The sequence below is a fragment of the Petaurus breviceps genome, unplaced genomic scaffold (genome assembly GCF_028583685.1).
Source record: "Petaurus breviceps papuanus isolate PSGF00001 unplaced genomic scaffold, PetGlider_PUasm1.0 90823, whole genome shotgun sequence".
Taxonomy (NCBI): Eukaryota; Metazoa; Chordata; class Mammalia; order Diprotodontia; family Petauridae; genus Petaurus; species Petaurus breviceps.
The window spans coordinates 3,896,721-3,916,920 of NW_027187352.1; the positions used below are offsets into that span (position 1 = coordinate 3,896,721).

Below are 20,200 nucleotides of genomic sequence, written 5' to 3' on the forward strand. Positions count from 1 at the left end.
TTCTGTGAAATACATGCTATTATTTTTTATTTTTAATTAAAATATATAATATGTATATAAAATTTCCCCCCATAACATGTTAAAACAATTTTTAATGTTTATTTTTTTAAGTTTTGAGTTCCAAATTCTATCTCTCCCTCCCTTTCTCCCCTTCCTGAGACAGTAAACAATCAGAATCAGATTATACATGTGCAATCATGTAAAACATTTCCATATTAGTCATTTTGTACAAGAAGACTTGAATTAAAGAAAGAGGATGAAATAAAGGTAGTGAAAAATAGCATGCTTCAGTCTGTATCCAAATAAAATCGGTTTTTCCTCTGGAGGCAGATAGTATGCTTCATCATTAGTCCTTTGGGATTGTCTTGGATCATTGTATTCCTGAGAATAAGCTGCAATTATTCTCCCCATTTTAAAGATAAGGTAAAACTGAGGTTGAAATTGTTACTTGGCTATGGTCACACAGCTGATAAGTATTTGAAACAAGATAATGAACCCATGCCTGTACTGACTCCAAGTGCTTTATCAAGTTAACATATGTAAAGTATTTTGCAAACCTTAAAGTGCTATATTAGTGCTAATTGTTTATTATGTCATTCTTGCCATTAGTTTTATCCACACTATGCTGCCTCGATGCCCAATGTGATGTTAATTGTGCTAAGCTGGGTTAACGGGGAGGAGTAGTCATTCCCTCTCACTGCTCCCCACCTGTATGTGGAAGGCATTACCCTTTTTCATCTCCTCCTTTCCCCTCCCTCCCTTTCTTTCCCTCTTTCCTATCCCATAATCCCTATACCTCTCTCCTCCCCCTTCCTCCCCCTTTCCCTGTCTCTCTTCTTCTTTCTCCATCCTCCTTCCCTTTCCGCTATCAGGTGTTCTCTTTATCCCCATTCCCTTTTTCTTTGCTGCATTTGAGCGATGAAACATATAGATTAGTAACATAGTGTGGTTAAACCACATTTATCTTGGAAAACTAGCTTTAGGCAGTAAAAGGGAATAGAAAACAAATAAACTCATGAATCAGAGCTTCAGAGAAGAGGCATTCTTCCAGGAGGAGAAGCAGGAGGAATCACCAGCCTCAGTCTCAGTAGTTCGAGAGGTTGCAGCAAACCCAGTGACTGCTCTGTGACTCTGATGGACGCTTTGGATAATCTGTCCTATAGCCTGACATGGCTCCTCAAAGACATCCCTCTTAGCCCCAGCATCTCCCCATCTCTTGCTGCCACATTAAATCCTAGAATGCTGGAAGAACTGGTATATGAGATTGCTGAGCCATGATCAGTGGTTTTTGAAAGATCATGCAGAACTAGAGAGGTAATGGAAGAAAGACAAATGCTATCCTTATTTTTAAACAAGAAAAGCATATCTCACAGATATCTAGCCAGTAAACTTGACTTTGATTTCTGGAAAAATTCTAGGATATATCATTAAAGAGATGGTTAGGGACTATCTAGAAAGCGGATCTGCGATCACAAAGAACTATCACAACTTCATTAAGAACACATGATGCCAAACTAACCTGATTTCCTTTCTTGACTAAGTTAGTAGACTAGTAGATTAAGGGAATTATGTGGATTATCTAGATTTTAGGAAAATGTTTGACAATTTTCCTCATGCTATTCTTATGGACAAGGCAGAAAGATGCTAGCAACACAGGGGTATAATTAAGGGAGTCAGAACAGGTTGAATAGCTAGTACTTATGACTGGTTCAATACCAACCTGTCCAAGGACATTGGCCTTGGCTATTTGTTATTTAACACTGTTTATCAAAGGATAAAAGGCAAAAATTGCACACATTATACCAAACTAGGAGGGATCGCTAATATGTTAAATGGAAGAAAAAGTATTAAAAAAAATCTTAGCCTGGAACCCCATGCTTAATTTAACAAGAAGGAATTTAATAGGGATAACCAAATCATCTTCAAACAAAGAGATGGGGAAGGTAGGGTTGGGTAGCAGTTCATCCGAAAAAGGTCTGACTATTGTAGCGGCCTGCAAGTTCAACAGGAGTTGCCATTGTGATATGGCAACCAAAGACTTGAATATGGTTTTAAGTTACATTAAGAGAGACAGAGAACCCAGGACTAGAATGGTGAAGAGCAATGTTACATTCTTCCATAGTTGGAACACTCCTGAAGAGTCCTGTTCCATTCTGGACATCACATTTTAGGAAAGATGTTGACAAACTCCTTGTAGATAAACTGGAGGGTATCCAGAGGAAGGCAACCAGGAAGATTAAAGGCCTTGCTAGATATGGGTCAGGGGAAGGAAACTTAGGAAGATGATAGATGTTGTCAAGAATTTTCATGTCTGTCCTGTAAAAGTGGAATTAAGACTTGTTCTTGGGCAGGACTTGGAGAAAAAAACCATGAATGACATATAATGAGGCAGTGGGTGACCAGCAGCCTCTGGCCCCCAGCTCCCAGCCCCAGAGGATGATGATTGGTGTTTCTGCACCCTGACGTTTATGGTACTCTATTTTGCATTCTTTGGAGTTGGGTTTGGGGAGCTGGGTAAAAAAATCATTGGTTGGATGCCAGGGAACTGTCAGCCTGTGGGTCAGCCTGTATCTGACATACTGAGATCCATATGTGTTACTTGCCTGTGGCCCCTTAGATTTCTGCTCTGAGCTCTGAAAGTTGACCTATTGAATGGATCAGGCTTAGTCCTTGCTGTCTTCTTCCTTTCCATCATAGCAAGACCTCTCCAGACCCAGTGGTACCTACACTTTCTAACCTCCAGTTGTGGCTGTTCCTATGGCCAGGAATGCCCTGTCAGCTCAGACACCCCTTTGACTTCCATACTAGGGACCACAAAGTCCTTTCCTTACTGCAGGTGTCCTGCTTGCCCTTAGTGTTTCAGCCAGGTGGGAAGGTTGGGATTCATTTTGTCACATTCATCAAAATGGCACTCATCCAAGTGCTAACCCTGCCTGGTCCAGGTTTGCTTAGCATGAGTTTTATGGTGTAGAAAAGAGCATTGGAATCAGGAGACCTGGGGTCAAATTTTGACATCGACACTGACATAAGTGTGTGCCTTCAGGCAAGTCAGTTTTCTTGTCTGAACCATAGTTCCCAAAAGGATGATTTCAATAAGGTCTGTTTAAGCTTTGACATTCTAAGACTCTATATGAGTATGGGTGGTTCGTGTTCCAAAAATTCATTCATTCTTGGGGATTCAGAATAAACTAAAGGTTTGCTATTAGGCTCTCAGGCCAGCCTACAAAAATCTATTTTACCCCTAATGTAACCATTTTTCAACTACATTGTGGACTTTTTTTAGGTTAACCACAAAATAATAGCACCTACCTGCCAGGGTGATTGTGAGGATTAAATGAGAAATCAGTCCCTGGCACAGAGCAAGTGCTGTGTAAATGTTAGTTAATAAATGTTGTTGTTATTATTGAGAACCTAATCATCATCTGTAACATTCTTTCTGCAGGAAACATTAAGGTGTTTCTTGTCTTCACCAGTCCCTTGCCCCATAAGACCCAAAGAAGCCAATCCTTTTCTCTAGCTGTTGGGATGCCTGCATCCCACCAAGCCTTTCCCTTGACCGGTGACATGTGGCTAGCCCAGCTGTTTGTAAGGCACAGGGCAAGAGTTCCTGGGAAAATAAGCAAATCAGAAAACGAGAAGGCTGAGCTGATGTTATATCTGTTAGAATGATCTGGTAAAAACTCCTCATTTTATATGAGATTGAGGCCCAGAGAGGAGAAGGGATTTGGCCATGGTCATTGACAGAGCTGGGACTACATTTCAAGAGGACAGGTAGAGGCAGGTGAATTGGATGATTTCCTCTCAGGGAGTAACTGGAGTGGCTGGATATGGAGGTTTCTTTGAGCTCTGGAGTTCTATACTACATTGTTCTGACAGTTCTGACCCCTGCCCACACTTTAGTAGACTTTCATGGATGTTAGTCAAAAACACAGATTCCCTGGTTGCCAATACTCTGGAGAAGAGCTGCCCTACATTTAGCTTGGCTGGTCTTTTCATGCCATTCACATCAATAGCCCTACATTTCTGGTGTAGGAGAAAGAACAGTAGATTTGGAGTCCCAAGAATGGATTGAATCTCAATTCTACCTCTTCCTACTTGTGTGTCCCTAGAAAAGTCAATCTCCCTTGGTTTCAGCCTCTTCATTTGTAAAGAGTTAGCCTAGGTGACTTACAGAATCTCTTCCAGTTCTAAAGTCTAAGGTCCCATTTGAAATCTACAGATTGGTTGCATCTTCCAGAGCTCATGCCCCCACAGTATAGCTTTCAAGAGCCTGGAGTCATCTCTATGTGCTAAAGAGATGGCAGAGGATGATGGATGAGTGTCTCTATGAACCTATAAAATAACAGAGTCCAAATGTGAGCAGTATGGGCTGTTTATTGCAGCTGGTAGGTATGAGTAATACCCTGGTGAGTGACCCTGGCCATGACGGTGAGTCCTGGGTGGGTGGGGTCATCGAGTCTTCTCCAAGACCAAACCTCACCTGGTAAAGTTTGATCCACTCTCTTCCCACCGCGCCCATCCCCACCCAGTAGCTTGCCAGGGACCTGCAGGTATCTCTCAGACCACAGTCCTGGAAGGACTGACCTGGCAGGGGCAAGACCCCTGAGAGAGGTGCGCAGGTAGATGGCTCCTGAAGTCTAAACATAGTCCTTGTTCTCTGCATCCTCCTCTTCGTCCTCACACTCTTGCAGAAAACCTTGGATTTCCAACAGCCTCTGCCGGCTGTCCATCTTTTCCATCTCATCATAGTTAGGGGCTTTATCAAAGACCTCCTTCAGGGAGCTCCTCACCACTCTCTTGTACCTGGTCTTGAACTCCTTCAGGAGGCGCTGGGCCTCCTGGTACTGCTTCTGATCCTCCAGCCTGCGTTCAGCGCGCTTCCGCAGAACAGAGCCTGGGAGCAGAAAGGGGGGTCCTCTAAGCTTCTGTGCCTGGCCCTGGGAGTCCCTGTGGGGATGCCCCAGTCTGAAAGGTGTCCATATGGTAATGGGAAAGGAAGACTTGGGTTCTACTCCTGGCTCTCGCCCTAACCTACTCTGTGACCACAGGCAACTCACTTTCTCTCTAGCATCGGTTTCCTCATCTGTAAAAGAAGAGTCCCTTCCAGCTCTGGCCTTTTTTCCTGCCGTGAGTAGATGGTCTCAAAGATCCAATAAATGTTCCTCAGGAATCTAGATCCTCTTCCCCCACCCAGCATCGTTTCTTCCTCCTCCTTTCCACCCCGTTGCCTCCCAACTTCCCTTTTCTCAAGATCATGGAGAAAACTGGTCTCCCTAATCCAGGGCGAGGCATGTGGATGTGTGTGTATGCTTGGGGTGCAGGGGCAAGGGGATAGTAGCCTGCCTTCTTATAGGGGCTTCAGTCTCTGTGGTCTCTTGAACAACGAGAATTTAGGTAGTGTTTGGTTGCTATGGAGTCTTCCTTCCCAAAATCATTTCTATGTCTATTCTCCCCTTCCATCCCAGAGAGGATCAGCAGCAGTTCCAAGTTTGAAGGGGAGTTTGGAGGTCCCTGATTCACTCTTTGGAGCTATATAGTCCTCCATCCTTCCCATTCCCATTCCTATTGACACTACTCAGTTACCTCTAGGGCTGGGGGGTGGGGGGCAGCCATTGGGTGAGGGCAAGGAAGGACTTACTTAGTGGACTGTCCACTATTTGCTGGGGGTTCCTCATCTGATACAAGATTTCCTCCAATAATTGTGCTCGGGTCTTCCGAGGGGTAGGAACTCTACTCCGATGGGCCTGTATGTTGGGGAAGGGGCATGAAATGTTACGTGATATGTTATGTTATGTTAGCCACCCCATGATATGTTAGCCACCCCATGTCTGGCCCAGAGTCCCCTCCCAAAATGAATCCCCTGGCCCAAGTGCTAGAGATAAAACAACCCAGTACCACTGAGAGGAGGCTGTGGGCTCACAAACGTCAGAGTACCCTTATAGGAAATGAGATGATGTCCCTGGTTTTTGTTGGGGGAGAAAGGGAGAAAGTCCCCCAAGACTGGAGGACAAGGAGAGACCCTGGGACAAAGGGGAGACACATGCAAAGTGGAGGGAGAAAAGGGGGAGGGCCCAGGATTGTAATGGAGATAGGGGAGAAAGGGGAGATTCCTGGAACTGTGACGGAAGGGGGAAAGAACGCTCCAGAGAGGGGGCCATCCAGGGGAGTTGGACGGGCACAAGAGGCCTGATTCCTTTCTTAGGGAAAGAAACCCTGTGATCCATTTACCTGCTTTTCCTTGGGGCAGTAGGGATTCTGGAAAGCATCAAGCTTGGCCTTGGAGGAGCGATAGACCAGTGGATGCTTAAGCAGATTGTAGAGGGCCTTGACATTCTGTTGGATTCCTAGAGCCAAGAGGATGTGCTCACTTAGCTCCTGGACCTGTTCAGAGACAGCTGACTCCTCTCCCTGGAAACTTTACCTGAGTGACTGACCCCGGTGGGTCATTCTAGGTAACACATCCCCTTTTCCCGGTCCCAGTCGGAACTGGTGATGATAGTAACATTTATCTGGTATTCTATCATTTTAAAATACTTTCCTCATAACACCCCATCAAAGACGAAGTGCAAGTCTTGTTACTTGCATTTTAGAAATGAGAAAACTGAGATGCAGAAGGAACAATATACACATGGTCATGTAACTGCTAAGTGGTACAGCTGGGAGCTGAATGTTCCCTGGCTCCAGGGGCCTTTCTTAGGGAGCTGTCAGCTAATTACTCCACCATGCTATCTTTGAATGAAATGGTTGTCATTTAATAGAGGGATTATACAGATCAAAAGGCCTTCAAGACCTAGAGTTCACCAGGCTGGTCTCTCCCCTCCCACACTACCTGTCACAGGTAACTGCCCTATTGCTTCTTCTGTCTCCTTTGCTGAATCTTCATCCAAGTAGAGTTTTCTAATGGTGGGTATCCCCCAGGGTTTTGTCCTGGACCCTCTCCTCTTTTCTCTCTGTACTACTTCACTTGATCTCATCAGTTCCCATTGTCAATGATCATCTCTATGCTGAAGATTACCAATCTACTTGTCTAGCCCTAATGTCTCTCCTGGTCTCCAGTCCTGAATCACCAACTGCTTTATTGGACATCACAGACTGGGCATCTTGTAGACATCTCCAACTGAATATGTCCAAAACTGAACCCATTATCTTTCCCCCTAAACTCTTCACCCTTTCCATATTTCCCTGTTACTATCGAGGGCAACACCATCCTCCCAGTCCCTCAGACTCAAAACCCAGACGTGGTCTTCAACTCCCCACTCTCTCACACCTCACATTCAATCTGTCACCGAGGCCTGTCCATTACACCTCACATATGTCCCCTTCTCTCCTCTGACGCTGCTACCACCGTGGTGCAAACCTTCATCATCTCACACCTGGATGATTACAGCAGCCTTATTGGTGGTGCTGCCAATCTTGTCTCTCCGCTCTCCAGTCCTTCCACCACTCATCCAGCACAGCTGCCAAACTGATCTTCCTAAAGCTCAAAGGGGTGTGTGTGAGTGTGTGTGTGTGTGTGTGTGTGTGTGTGTGATCATCCCCTTATTCAATAAACCCCACTGACTCCCTGTTAGCTCCAGGACTAAATATGGAATCTTCTGCTTACTGTTCAGAGCCCTTCATAACCTGGTCCCCATCCTACCTTTCCTATGCCATCTTATACTTTACCTACTCCCATGTACTCTTTGATCCAGTGACAATGGCCTTCCAGCTGTTCTTTGCACTCCATCCCCTGACTGTTCATTTTCCCTCACTGTCCCCTATGCTTAGAATTCTCCCTCTCCTTATCTCCACCTCTGGCTTCCCTGAATTCCTTAAAGCCCCAGCTAAAATCCAACCTTCAGCAGGAAGCCTTTCCTGATCCCCCTTATTGCTTGTGCCTTCTCTCTGTTGATTATCTCCAATTTATCCTGTGGAGAGTTTATTTATACATAGTTTGCATGTTGTCTCCCTTCCCTCCCCTCCCTCCCCTCCCATTAGACAGTGAACTCAATGAGAGCAGGGACTGTCTTTTGACTTTTATGTCCCGTGCTTAGTACTGTCCTTGGCACATAGAAGGTGCTAAATGAATGAGCCTGTGTGCCTTGAACTTGGGGGAACTTTCGGGGGTCCACAATTGGGAGTGGCCTGAGCTACATTCAAGATTGTCTGTGCCAAGTGCCTCTCCTTTAGAGCAGGGAATCTAGAGTTCACCAAAGTAGACAAACATTAAACAAACTCTTACGTACCTACATGAGTACAAAGACATATCATCCCAACTTCACCTTCCCAAAAACCTAGATTGCTTTGAAAGGAAAAAAAATGACAGCTCCAACATTAAGTATAAAGCTCAGAGTGGGAGGATGGGGGGGGGGGGGAGGACAGCTTATTGTCAGACCAACAGGTTACCACAGCCCAGAAGCTCCTGCCAATATTTCTTTCACCAGACCAACAAGAGAACACATTAGTTCAAAGCAGTCATTTAATATGAAATATAAATATAAATATAAATAGCAATATGAAATCCCCTCACACCAGGCCCATATATGTAAGAATCCCAGTAATAATTATACAGTTAGTGGCACAGTGAGTAGGGCACTGGACCTGGGGGTAGGAATCTCCATGTTCAGATGTGGCCTCAGACTTACTCGCTGTGTGACCCTGGGTGAGTCACCTGTCTACCTCAGTTTCCCCTTTGGTAAAATGGAGTTGATAAGAGCACCTTCCTCCCTATTTTGTGAAGACCAAATAAGATGATCTTTGTAAAGCACTTTGCAAACCTTAAAGTGTTATATAAAATGCTACCCTACTTATTATTATTGTGAGTGTGCATATCTGAAACCCTTTAAGATTTACAAAGAACTTTTTCTCACTTAACAACCCTATCAAGTAGATAATGCTAGTATTATTGCCCCACTTTTATAGATAAAGAAACCACAATTACCTGGCAAGTTAATATCAGAGCCAAGAGCCTTTTTCTTTTCCCTGTACATATAAATAGGTTTATGGAGAGTCAGGGGAGTGTTGCTTTGACAAGGTGGGACTGGGATGAAGGCCTCTTGATGCCAAGCCTGGGGTTCTTCCCACCTCTCTACTATCCCCGCACATAGTAGGTGCTTCATAAATAATGACTCTTTCCTTTGGATCTGACAAAAACAAGATGACTTCCCAGAGAAGGGAGCATTTCAGGACTTAGAGAGCCTGAGTTAGCTCTGCTGACACTCTGGTGTGACCTTGGTCACCTTGGTGACCTTGTTTCTTTATTGACAACAAGGAGAAGGTTGATCTATGATAGAGGATCCTAGGATGCCCTTAAGTCACTTCCCATTACTGAATCTTCAAGTTTCCCACCTGTACAATGGGGATGGATTGGGGGCATTATTGCTAAAGTACTCTTCTAGCTCTAAATACTATGAGCCTATTGTGGAGAGGAGGATCAGGTAGGTGGTGCAGTGAGTGGATAGAGCTCATCTTGATGAGTTCAAATCTGGCCTCCCTGTTTGCCACAGTTTCCTCATATGTAAAATGAGCTGGAGAAGGAAATGGCAAACCACTCCAGTTTCTTTGCCAAGAAAACCCCAAATGGGGTCACAAAGAGTCAGCCATGAGTGAAATAACTTAACAACAACAAAATTGCGGAGAGGAGCTGGGCCTCTCCACTTCAATCTCTTCCCTCCCTCCATCAGATGATATGATTGTGGGCTGGTTCAGCCCAGATACTATTTGGGATCGGAATATCTTTGGGATATGGCCTGGTGGGCTGACTCTCATGGTCCCACTCACCCATGGGCTCCACAAAGGTGGGGTCAGGCTTTGTCTGGATCAGTTCCTCATAACCTTTGTACTTCTCTGGGATGGGGGTACTTGGTTTCCTTGGCTTCTTTGCTTCTCTGTCCTTGTCCCTCATTTTCTTATCCTCCTCCAATGACCTGGTTTCCTTGTGACTCCTGGGAGTTCTCTGCACCTTGGTCACCTTGAGGTGGTGGATAGAACAGTTAGCTCCAGAAGCCCTTGGGGCTCTCCTCCCTCATAGGCAGACACAACCCCAAACCTCTTCATGGAGTTCCCTTTGAAGGCCTACTATGGAGGCAGCCAGAAAGAAAGTGTGGCACAGAGGAAAGATCTCTGCATTTGGAGTCAGAAGACCTAGGTTTAAGCATTGCTACTTACTAGCTGTTTGACCTCTCCTCCCTCTTGGTTACTGCTTCATCTTTTGTAAAATGAGAGCCTTAGACTAGATCATCTCTAATGGATTTTCCAATTTTTCTGTTTCCCCTTCTAGGAATTCTAGAGAGGTAGAAAGTGAAGATGAGGAGAGGGGCAGAATGAATATTTTAAAAAATATTCTAAACCCTTTAGTATGGCCTACTGAATAACCTATTGAACAAAGATCTTTACTTCTCACTCTTCAACTTGGCATTCAGGGCCCTCCTTAATTAATGTACTCTCCTGCTGTGATAGTAATGGCATTTAAAGATTCCCCCTGTATTGGCTTGGTTTTCAAATTGATTGTGTTAAAACCCAGAGTTTGTTGATGTGAAAAGAAAGTCCTGAACTGGGAGGAGCTGGTGAGGTAGATTTGGAGAGACACTAGAGAGAGGCGGAAGATCTTTTTGGAAGCAGCACCTCGTGGAGAGAGAGAGAGACTAAGAGAATTGCTGGTGGCCGCTTTGAATTGCCCTGGACTTTTGAGACCTGCCCCCTGAGCTGCCAAGGACTGAGGAGACATGGCTGTTTTGCTGGTACTTTGTCTGTCTGTTTTGATGTTATTTTGCCAGATTTGTCCACTGGTGAAAGACTGTCCTTTTGTTGAAGAAGTCCTGGAACCTGGCTGTTCGCTAAGAAGGCCTGAGACTGTCCTGCAGACAGAGAGTGAATACTGTCCACTGGTGAGGGACAGTACTGTTGTTGCAGGGGTCTGGAGACTGTCCTGCAGACAGAGTGAATACTGTCCACTGGTGAGGGACAGTGCTGTTGTTGCAGGGGTCTGGGAGCCTTTCTGTTGGTTCAGAAGCCCTGAAGAAGGATTTTCTTGTTGTATGTTTACAGAAATCCTGGGAGAGGGCTTTGCTAATGTGTTCAGGGGTTCTAGGACTGTTCTACAGACAGAGGATAAATTCATGAAGGGACTGGCAATGTATCTTATGGCCTTGCTAAGCCTTGTCTCCCCAGGAACTAAGATTGCTGAGAACTTGCCTCGTGTCAAGATGAAGAAAAGACCTCCATTTGGGTATTAAGTGCTGTAAAACTTGATGTAACTCTGGGGTAGATTCAATTGTGATCCAGGGGTGGGGAACTTTTGACCTTTTTGTGTTCTATGGTTGAGCAAATGAATGTATTTTACTTATGTTTGGAAACTAATCTCCATTTGAGAAGAGGGGCTTTGTGGTGGACTAAAAGAAGGTATAGCCTAGGGGTGGAGAAGTATTTAGAACAGAGACTTTGTAATTGATTGAATGATTGGAAGGTCCTGGGGTGGGGTAGTACTTGGAGATTATTTAATCACACTTAGTAAATGCTGTATTTTGAATGATGTCATGTTTTGATCTTCTCTGTTCTGGGTTTGTTACTGAATAAAATAGAGAGCACCTATGCTGGTATTTTGAACCTGGGAAGTTGCCTTTGCTTGGCATTATATTACACCTGCCTTGTCTCCTCCTGGTCCCCCTCACATTCTAAGCTCCAGGCAAACTGGATGACCTGACATCCTCAGACATGGCCTGCCATTTTAGGCCTCAGTGACCTTGTTCTCGCCATTCCCTGATTCTCTCATCTCTTGAAACAGCATCCTGAAATCCAAACTATCCTACAGTCCAACAAAACAGTTAAATCCTCCACAGTAGACTCACTGTGGCCTCTGAATCCTCTGCAGCCTCAGGATAATGGTTCTCAAGAGACTTGGGAGGTGACTACTAGGGTTGGGTGGCAGACACAAGACACAGGAAGGAGCAAGGTGAGGTTGGCTTGTTATGCTCTTGGACTTAAGAAGTAAGGACTGTGGACAATAGAAGGTTTCTGTGTCTGTAGTAAGAAGGTTGAGAAAAATTATATATTAGGATACTAGAACCTTGAATCGAAGGGATCTAAAGTCATTTAGCCCAGCATTTGGAAAATCACAACTGGTGAGATCGTACCTGCCTGTTTTTATGCTTCTAGAAAGCTAAGAATTGGTTTTTACATTTCAAAATAAAGTTTTATAAAATTTTAAAATGTGAATAAAATCCTTAGCTTGTGGCAAGTATAAAAATACCCTCTGGTCAGAATCTGCTGACTTCTGATAGCCCAATCCCTTCATTATACAGAGGCCCAGACAGGTTCCAGGGCATAGCCAGTAAGAAACAAAGACAGGATCTGAGACCAGGTCATCTGACTCCAAATGTGGTGATCTTTCTGCTGCTCTTGCATGCCAGCTCTCTCAGAGACAGGGTCTGGCTGGGCATAGGATCCATTGGCACCAAGAATAGAGGTCATCAGGACTTGAGCCAGAAGTACCTGAGTCATGAAGAAGGATTCTATGCTCTTCACATCATCATCTGAGCCCATCTCAGAACCAGTCATTTCATTGGATGTGTCTGTCTTCACAGAGCCCTCTTTGGTGAAGACAGTGGATGTAGAGGAATGGATAGGTGGGAGAGGTGTGAAGGTCCGCCTAGACATGGGTGGGGCTGGTGTATCTGTCGCTTCCTGAGTTGGCAGCTCTAGGATGATGGGGGCCTTCGGGACCTTCGGAATTTGGGTTCTCACCTGTCACAGAAGGAACCCCACAACACCCCACCACCCCCATAATAACAATAGTCACTTCATGGTTACAAAGCACTTTCTATGATCTCATTTGATCCACTCTAGCATGAATGTGGCTCCAGAACTATTGTCCCCATTTTAATGATTAGCAGACTGAGGTCCAGAGAAAGAAAATGATTTTACCAAGGCCACATAGGATGAAAGTGGTCAAGCTGGAATTATAACCAAACCTCCCAACATCAATTCTAGGGCTCTTTCCCTCCAAGTATTTACTGAATCAAAATATATCAACTCCATCATTGGTCCTTAAGACTCACAAAAATTTTTCAAAAGCCCTTACATTTACTACAATGGGAGATTAAGACTTATTTGATTATTTTGTTAAATAATGACATAAAAATGGGGAAAAAAACCTGACTTCTTGTTTGAGAGTTTGAAACATGGGGCTCCTGAGTTGTCCCTGAACCTGTGTATATAGGACTGATTCAGGAAGAGGTAAATTCTATCCAGGCCAATGCAAGGTATCAGTACAAGGTGGATATGGGACATGCAAGATTCTGCAACAAAAAATACCTAAGCTTCTGGGAAGTAGTTTGGGTAGGACAAAGTAGGAAGTCTCTGTTCCTCTTTGAAATTTGGCTTCTTAATCTCTTATAGATCCCCTGACATTTGAAATTTCATATTCTCTGCATTAACCATTTAAATTTTGGTGACCTTCAGTTTCCAACTGACCCTATCTATCTTCCTGATGATGCCCAATCTCCTCCCTGGTCTTTTGGGTCCTTCCTCAAGTAAGAAACATCTCCCCCAACCCTCTACCCCACCCGGGAATTTTCTTGTTTTCTGACCTGTGTTAAGCAGGGCATAAAAATATGGTGGGGGCCTCTAGGTAGGGAGAGGATCTCTTTGTGGTCAGAATCTGCTGTTTACTCCTTTCAAAACATGGTAAATTTTCTTGTTTTAAAGCAGTGAAATGGGAGACTAGCCAATGAACCTAGGCAACCCTTATGAGCAAATACAGAGACTCAGCTGATGCAATCCCCATGTGGCATACATAGATTTGTGTAACTGGTTCCAGTCTGCTAACCACATGGTAGAGAGGAGCCTCTTTGACTGGCTGTTTAGCTAAAACTAAGGATTCATTTGTAAGGTACTAGTCAACTAGAACTTCCTGGTTCCTTAGAACTTCTAACCTGGACTGACTGGCTAGGAGCCCTAACATAACTCCACTCCTGAATCTCCTGGTAGCTTGCTTTTCTGACCTTTTCAAACTCAGAGAGTCATCTCTTCTAATCTCCTTTTGCCTAAAATGAAAGGACAAAGGCCAAGGCCCATATCCCTAGACTGTATGTTGGACTTCGAAGGAGAGGGCCCCAGGCTTCTCTCCTCACAGAATGGTCTCCTCTCTCTAGAATGCTATCACACAGGAAGAAATTAGCCAAAGAGAGGGCACAGGCTCTAGACAACTAACATGCCTTCCAGTTCCAGCTGTGCAGCCACAGATACTCAAAGAGTCTCCTCTCCTGACCATGAGGTTAACAGACCAGATTCAGTTACCAAACGACAATGTATGTTCCAAAATCAGCTCACAAGGAAAGGGCTTGTTAGTGGTTCTCTATCATGCCGGCCATGTCTTGGCCTTATGTTGGCTCAGGAGGAGAGAAGTTGCTTCAAACTTGTTTTTAACCTCACAGAGATTAGGGTAGGAGAGGAGAGAGCTCTGTAAGTTGGGGGGAAGGGGAAATTAGACCAAAGTAGGGGAGGGTTTCTTTAAAGAGAAACTGTATTTACATTAGGGATCAGTAATTCTGATAGTTTGGCCTCAGAAGGCAAATGATAAAGTAAAGTGAAGAGATTTAGTCATCCAATATTATGGGAACCCTGTCGCATGTGATTTGGGCAGGTGGCACAGTATAATGGGAAGAATACTGGGTGCCAGGCTTTGTGATTCAAGTCTCCTAACTTCCTGGCACCCTTGTTTGGATGATGCCCTGTCAGGGAGTCTATAAGAAAGGACTCTTTGGTTGGAGATTAAACACTAGAGGACATGAAAGCCCTTTTTAGTTCAGAGTTTTTGTGATTTTATGAAAGTCAGGCTATCTTGCATTTGAGGTCATGTAATAATTTGATTGGTGCAGTAAAACCCCTCTGATATAATTGTATATGGTTCTCACAGCTTTAATTTTATTAGAATCTCTTGTTCTCTAACACCTATAATTATTTAAAATCCTACTGTTGAAGACCTATTTTTTTGGCCTTAAAAGCTTTTTAAACTCTTGTGAATCTCCTGTTAAACTGGATCTACATGTTTCAGGGGTATGGGGAAGATTAGCTGACAGCTAGCTAAGGGAGGTAGTATAGGCTGCAGAAAAAAGGACCTCATGTTGGGAGTCAAGAAACAGGTTCTAGTTCTGCCCCTAATTAGCTTGGGTGAGTCATTTCCCCTTTCCTTACCAGTAAAATGAGGCAGTCATATGGGCCTGTCTAGCTCTAATATTCTGTGCTCTCTACTCAAAGGTTTCTTCCAGTTCTGATAATCTACAACATATACATCACAGAATACTGCTTTTAGGGACATCTACATTTTTATGGAGCAAGTGGGAAAATGTTTAATCCAAAGAAATGAATCTCTAATGGTGGGACTAGGAGTTTCCTCATGCACCTTAAGGCAGAACCCTTCAAGTACCATGATGAGAGGATGGGGAGATAAAATCAGGCACCATGATGAAAGAGTTAAGGCCACCCTGCTCATGCAGGTTATCTGTAGTGGTGGACCCATTCCTGGACTAGCCCCTACAAAGAGGAATGTCCTGTAGCCTCCCCATCCTGGGCCTTCTGCCGATAAATCAACAGGAGCCCCTTGAGCCCATCTATACCTTCCGGTTGGACTTCTGAGGGATTAAAATGTGTGGACGCTTGAGCTTCTCAGTAGGCTTTCGAATTAAGCAGATCCCCAGTCTTTTCTGGAGGAAGCTGTACAGCAAAGGTGGATCGCCTGTGGGAGAGGAGAAACAGAGGAGTGCCTTGGTCACTGCCCTGAGCTGGGCCAGGGCCCGGAGAATCCATCACCTTTCCAACACACACACTCATGTTAATCTGCTTTGAGGTTGGGTCCTGTGGCACAGACCCTAGGGAGTCATGTACAGTCCCACAAATAAATAGACAGGGAGGATATCCAGATCTCCCTCGCTGTCTCTCTGTCTCTGTCTCTGTCTCTCTCTCTTCTCCCTCCCTCCCTCTCTCTCTCTCTCTCTCTCTCTCTCTCTCTCTCTCTCTCTCTGTCTCTGTCTCTCTCCCTCTCTCCTCTCTCTGTCTCTTTACCTCTCTCCTCCTCCTCCTCCTCCTCCTCCTCTCCTCCTTACCCAGCTTCCTTCTGGTTGAATTCTCAGCCATAATTTGACACTACTCTTATACCTGCCAAACACACTGTAACCATACTACAAATAACTGTCTTGGATACTTTGGGCACTAGCCTTAAGTGATAAATGGACCATCGGTGAAGAATTACCTCTCCTGCTGGTTTTTATCAGCTAGCTGGCATTGTACTGTGTCCAAAATGGGTCATGCCTCTAAAATTAGATGCTTTGAAGAAGGGAAAATAGTATAATTATATTCCAATGCTGAAAAAATCCCTGAAAAAACAGAACCTATTATAGGCCATGCTCAGGTATTACTCAAGCCAGATTTTGTAAAAATAATGTGGCTTATATGTATTTTCCTTCCAATTACTCTATGTATGTACTTAGTAATTTATATGTGTCTCCTCCATTAAATTGCAAGCTCCTTGAGGGCAGGGACTGTGCCTTTCTTTGTATGCCCAGTGCCTGGCACAAAGTAAATACTTAATAACTGCAGGTTGGCTTAGCTCGATTTTACACACATTATGCTCATTTGAGCCTCACAACAACCTTGTGAGCTGGGTGCCATTATCCACATTTTATAGATGAGGAAATGGAGATTCAGAGAGGCTCAGTTACTTGTCTAGAGTCACACAGCCAGTAAGGGTCAGAGGCAGGAACTGAACCCAGATCCTTCTGATCTGAAACCCAGCTTTCTTGCCACTATTTTCTACTTCTTCACTTCCCAAGCTGATTTCTATCACCAGTCCTCCTTTGTCTCCTTCACTGGCTTTTCACTCATTTTCTGACCCCTTAATAAGTGAGTATTCCCTCCAGATCTCTTATTGACTCCTTCTCTATATCCATATATTCTCTCTCTTTTTTTATTTTTGGAGGGCAATTGGGGTTAAGTGACTTGCCCAAGGTCACATGGCAAGTATTTGTGTTAAATGTCTGAGGTGGGATTTGAACTCAGGTCCTCCTGACTTCAGGGCCGGTGCTCTACTCACTGTGCCACCTAACCTCCCCATATCCCTATTCTCTCCCTTGACCAGCTCATTCACTCCCAGAGTTTTAGCTCCTACAGCGAATTCCCAAATATATAGAGACAGTCCTGACCTCCCCTTCCTTGCTCCAGCCCTCCCCTCTAACTGTGTATAGGACTTTTTCACCCTGTGTTCCCACTGGCTCCACAAACTCAAGAAAACTTGGCACAAAAACAAGATCATCTTTCCACTTGAACCTGCCCATCATTCAATCTTCCCTGTTGGAACCTTAAGATAATAATTGCTTGACTTGCTTTAATGATAATTTCACCCTTCAATAGGTGGAGAGACAAAAAGAAAAATCTATTCTGTATCTGATTCTCATTAAGAGGGGCCAATGGCTTGCTGTGGTGGAAATTATGGGAACCTTGGGGTGAGGGTGGTGGGAAGGGGAGGTGAGAAGTGGTCACATCTTTCCAGACTTTGTAATAGGAAGAAGAGGAAATTAAGTTTATAGGCTGACATGCACCCTAGACTTTTGGGGGAAAAAACAGATTTCAAAGGAATCCACAGACTAAAATACTTCAGGGGAAGTCTTTCCAGGAGGTATGTGAGATGTTAAGAATGAAATTCTGAAAACAAAAGAAAAATAATTCCAGTGAGGAGGAACACATGGGATTTGACCAGACATTGTAGATATATGGGGAAGTCATTAATCAACCTAGATATTAATAAAAAAAAAAGTAAGGAGTTTTCAAGGCTAGGTAATAAAGGAAGAAAAGCATTTATTAAGCACCTGTTATATACCAGGCACTGTATTCAGCACTTTACAGTTACTATTTCATTTGATCTTCAAAAACCCTCTGGAAGGTGGACACTGTCATTATCCCTATTTTAATACCGAGGAAATTGATCCAGAGACTAAATGACTTGCCAAGGTCACATGATACGGCCAGATTTGGACTCAGCTCTTCCTGACTCCAGGTCCAGTGCTCTATCCACTGAGGGTGAGTATGAGTGCGGCTCGGTCTTGGAAGAAGTGTCAAGTGTGCTAAAGCTCAAAATGAATTAAGACTGGTGAAGGAAGTTAAGGGTGACAAAAAGGGTTGGATTCATTGTTATTTTTTAGAGCTATTATAAGGGAGGGACTCCCCCTCCCTTCCTCCTCAGTTGATAGTCAAATGAGGACCAGAATGTGATCTTGAAGTATTAATAAGTTATTAAACTCACTATGTAAAGGTGCTTCTCTGCTCTGACCCCTTTGTGATAAGTTAGTCAATAAACATTTGTTGTGTCTGCTATTTTCCAGGCACTGCACTAAGTGCTGGGAATACAAAGAGAGGTAAAAACAACTGTGCCCTGGAGAAGGCCACAGTCTAATGGGAAATAGCATGCAAACAATTATGGACAGACAAACTATAGACAGGGTGAAAGGGAAGTGATCCGCAGAAGGAAGACTCGGTAGGATCAGGAAAGATTTCTTAAGCAGGTGAGATTTCAGTTGGGCCTTGAAGCCAGGGAAACCAGGAGACAGAGATAAGGAGGGAGAATATCCCAGGCTTGGAGGACAGCAGTGAAAATGCTCATGGTGTCCAGTAGCAATCGAGTATTGATTCTGATTCTGATTTCAGACTTGGAAAGAGAAGGGGGATGCTTATGTGCGGTGATGATGATGGCCAGGTGTAAAGTGAAGTATGACTGTAACTGTCTCCATATATTGGGCCTTGTGAGTGGGGCACTTATCCACCAGGATAATACCACTTGGGCAAGAAGGGATTAAGTCTGCTAGAGTATGGTTTCTTCTTCAGCAAATTCAGGAGGTAGGACCAAAGGCAAGAAGATGGAGTGTGTGTGTGTGTGTGTGTGTGCATGTGATTATATTAATTAGTTTCCTCTTGTATCTCTCATATAAATTCACCTTGATCCTAGTGAACAGTTTAAAAAATCAACTTCTATTGCTTTTTGTCAGGATTTTATTGAAACATTTGACCCAATATTAATGATATCGATGATTTCTCTCTTTTGAAGGATTAAATTATCATTGAGGGGAGCAATTGCTTGTCTCCCAAAGGATAATGATGATGGCCTAGTGCTGAGACAATATCACTTCTGTTTCTGTGTCCGTTGATCTTCACTCAAATTATTTCTACCTTATCTCTTACCTTTGGTTCCTATAATTCCTTGCATAAGAATGTGCCTCTGTCCCCACCCTTACCCCCTTGCTCCAGTTCTGTTCTTTAGTCCATAGTGCAGTCATGAATCCTGGCTCATCGAGTTTAAGTGATACCTATGAGGTCAGATTTGCTTCCTTGCATTAGATCTCTAGTTCTGCTTTACTTGTGTGTAGGTAGCCGAGACTACAAGATTTTATTGCTGCTTCTTTTCTTGGATTTTGTTTCTCATGAGTTTCTGGACATCTCCAATACTATTCTTCTTCATGCCTTGCAGCTATTGCCCTTGATGCCAAGCTCGTTGGCAGTATGTAGATATAGTTTTCTTGCTCCCCTTCCTTTTCAGTCTAAAGCTCTTCTGATTTGATTTGCAAGGCTTTAGGTAAATATATTCTTGCCAATCTTTGCTGGGAATTTCATTCTTGGCCAAGAATTCATATTTTAATAAAGATGTGGTCTAGAAATCTAAGCCCTCTTCTCACATACCACATTATTAAACAGTATATTCATTTGCTAAATCTGCCTTTTCTCCTCTGAAGCCCTTGCTGTCAGTCTATAATAGCAGGATTAAAAATATCCCCTGTGCTCTTAAGGTCTTTAATTTTATGCCTTTTGCAATCCTATGTATTTTATTTTATGCATTAAAAGACATTATCCTGAGCAAGGGTCTACAGGCTTTCCAAGACTGATTACCGAAGAAGACCGTGATCCCAAGAGGTCCTTCTGTATAATTCTTAGTAATGCTTTTGAGATTCTTTCTGATGCCATTATTCATGTTCATGTGAATTGCCAGAAATGTGTCATAGTCATCAGGTTTGATAGTCTTGGGTGATTCTCTGTCATGCCCTGGAATCCTGCCTCAGAAAACCAAGAAACCTCAAACAGCTGCTTCAGTATCCCTTAGGAGGCAGTCACCAACCACAGCTACTGGCATTTCCTAACCCCTAGTGGATTTCTCACCAGACAGTGCCTAGGAATCCACACTGTC

General features: G+C 43.8%; 1 protein-coding gene across 1 annotated transcript in view; it reads right to left on the reverse strand.

The window, feature by feature from the left end:
* Positions 1 to 4,637: 4,637 nt before the first annotated feature.
* XRRA1 (X-ray radiation resistance associated 1) overlaps positions 4,638 to 20,200 on the reverse strand; it is a 132,248-nt gene continuing 116,685 nt past the window's right edge. Inside the window, exons 15-20 of the mRNA XM_069070849.1 lie at positions 15,594 to 15,712; positions 12,469 to 12,720; positions 9,760 to 9,949; positions 6,213 to 6,344; positions 5,639 to 5,728; positions 4,638 to 4,894 (exon numbers count right to left, since the gene is read on the reverse strand). Coding sequence (XP_068926950.1) covers positions 4,638 to 4,894; positions 5,639 to 5,728; positions 6,213 to 6,344; positions 9,760 to 9,949; positions 12,469 to 12,720; positions 15,594 to 15,712 — 1,040 coding nt within the window. The remainder of the gene's footprint in view (positions 4,895 to 5,638; positions 5,729 to 6,212; positions 6,345 to 9,759; positions 9,950 to 12,468; positions 12,721 to 15,593; positions 15,713 to 20,200) is intronic.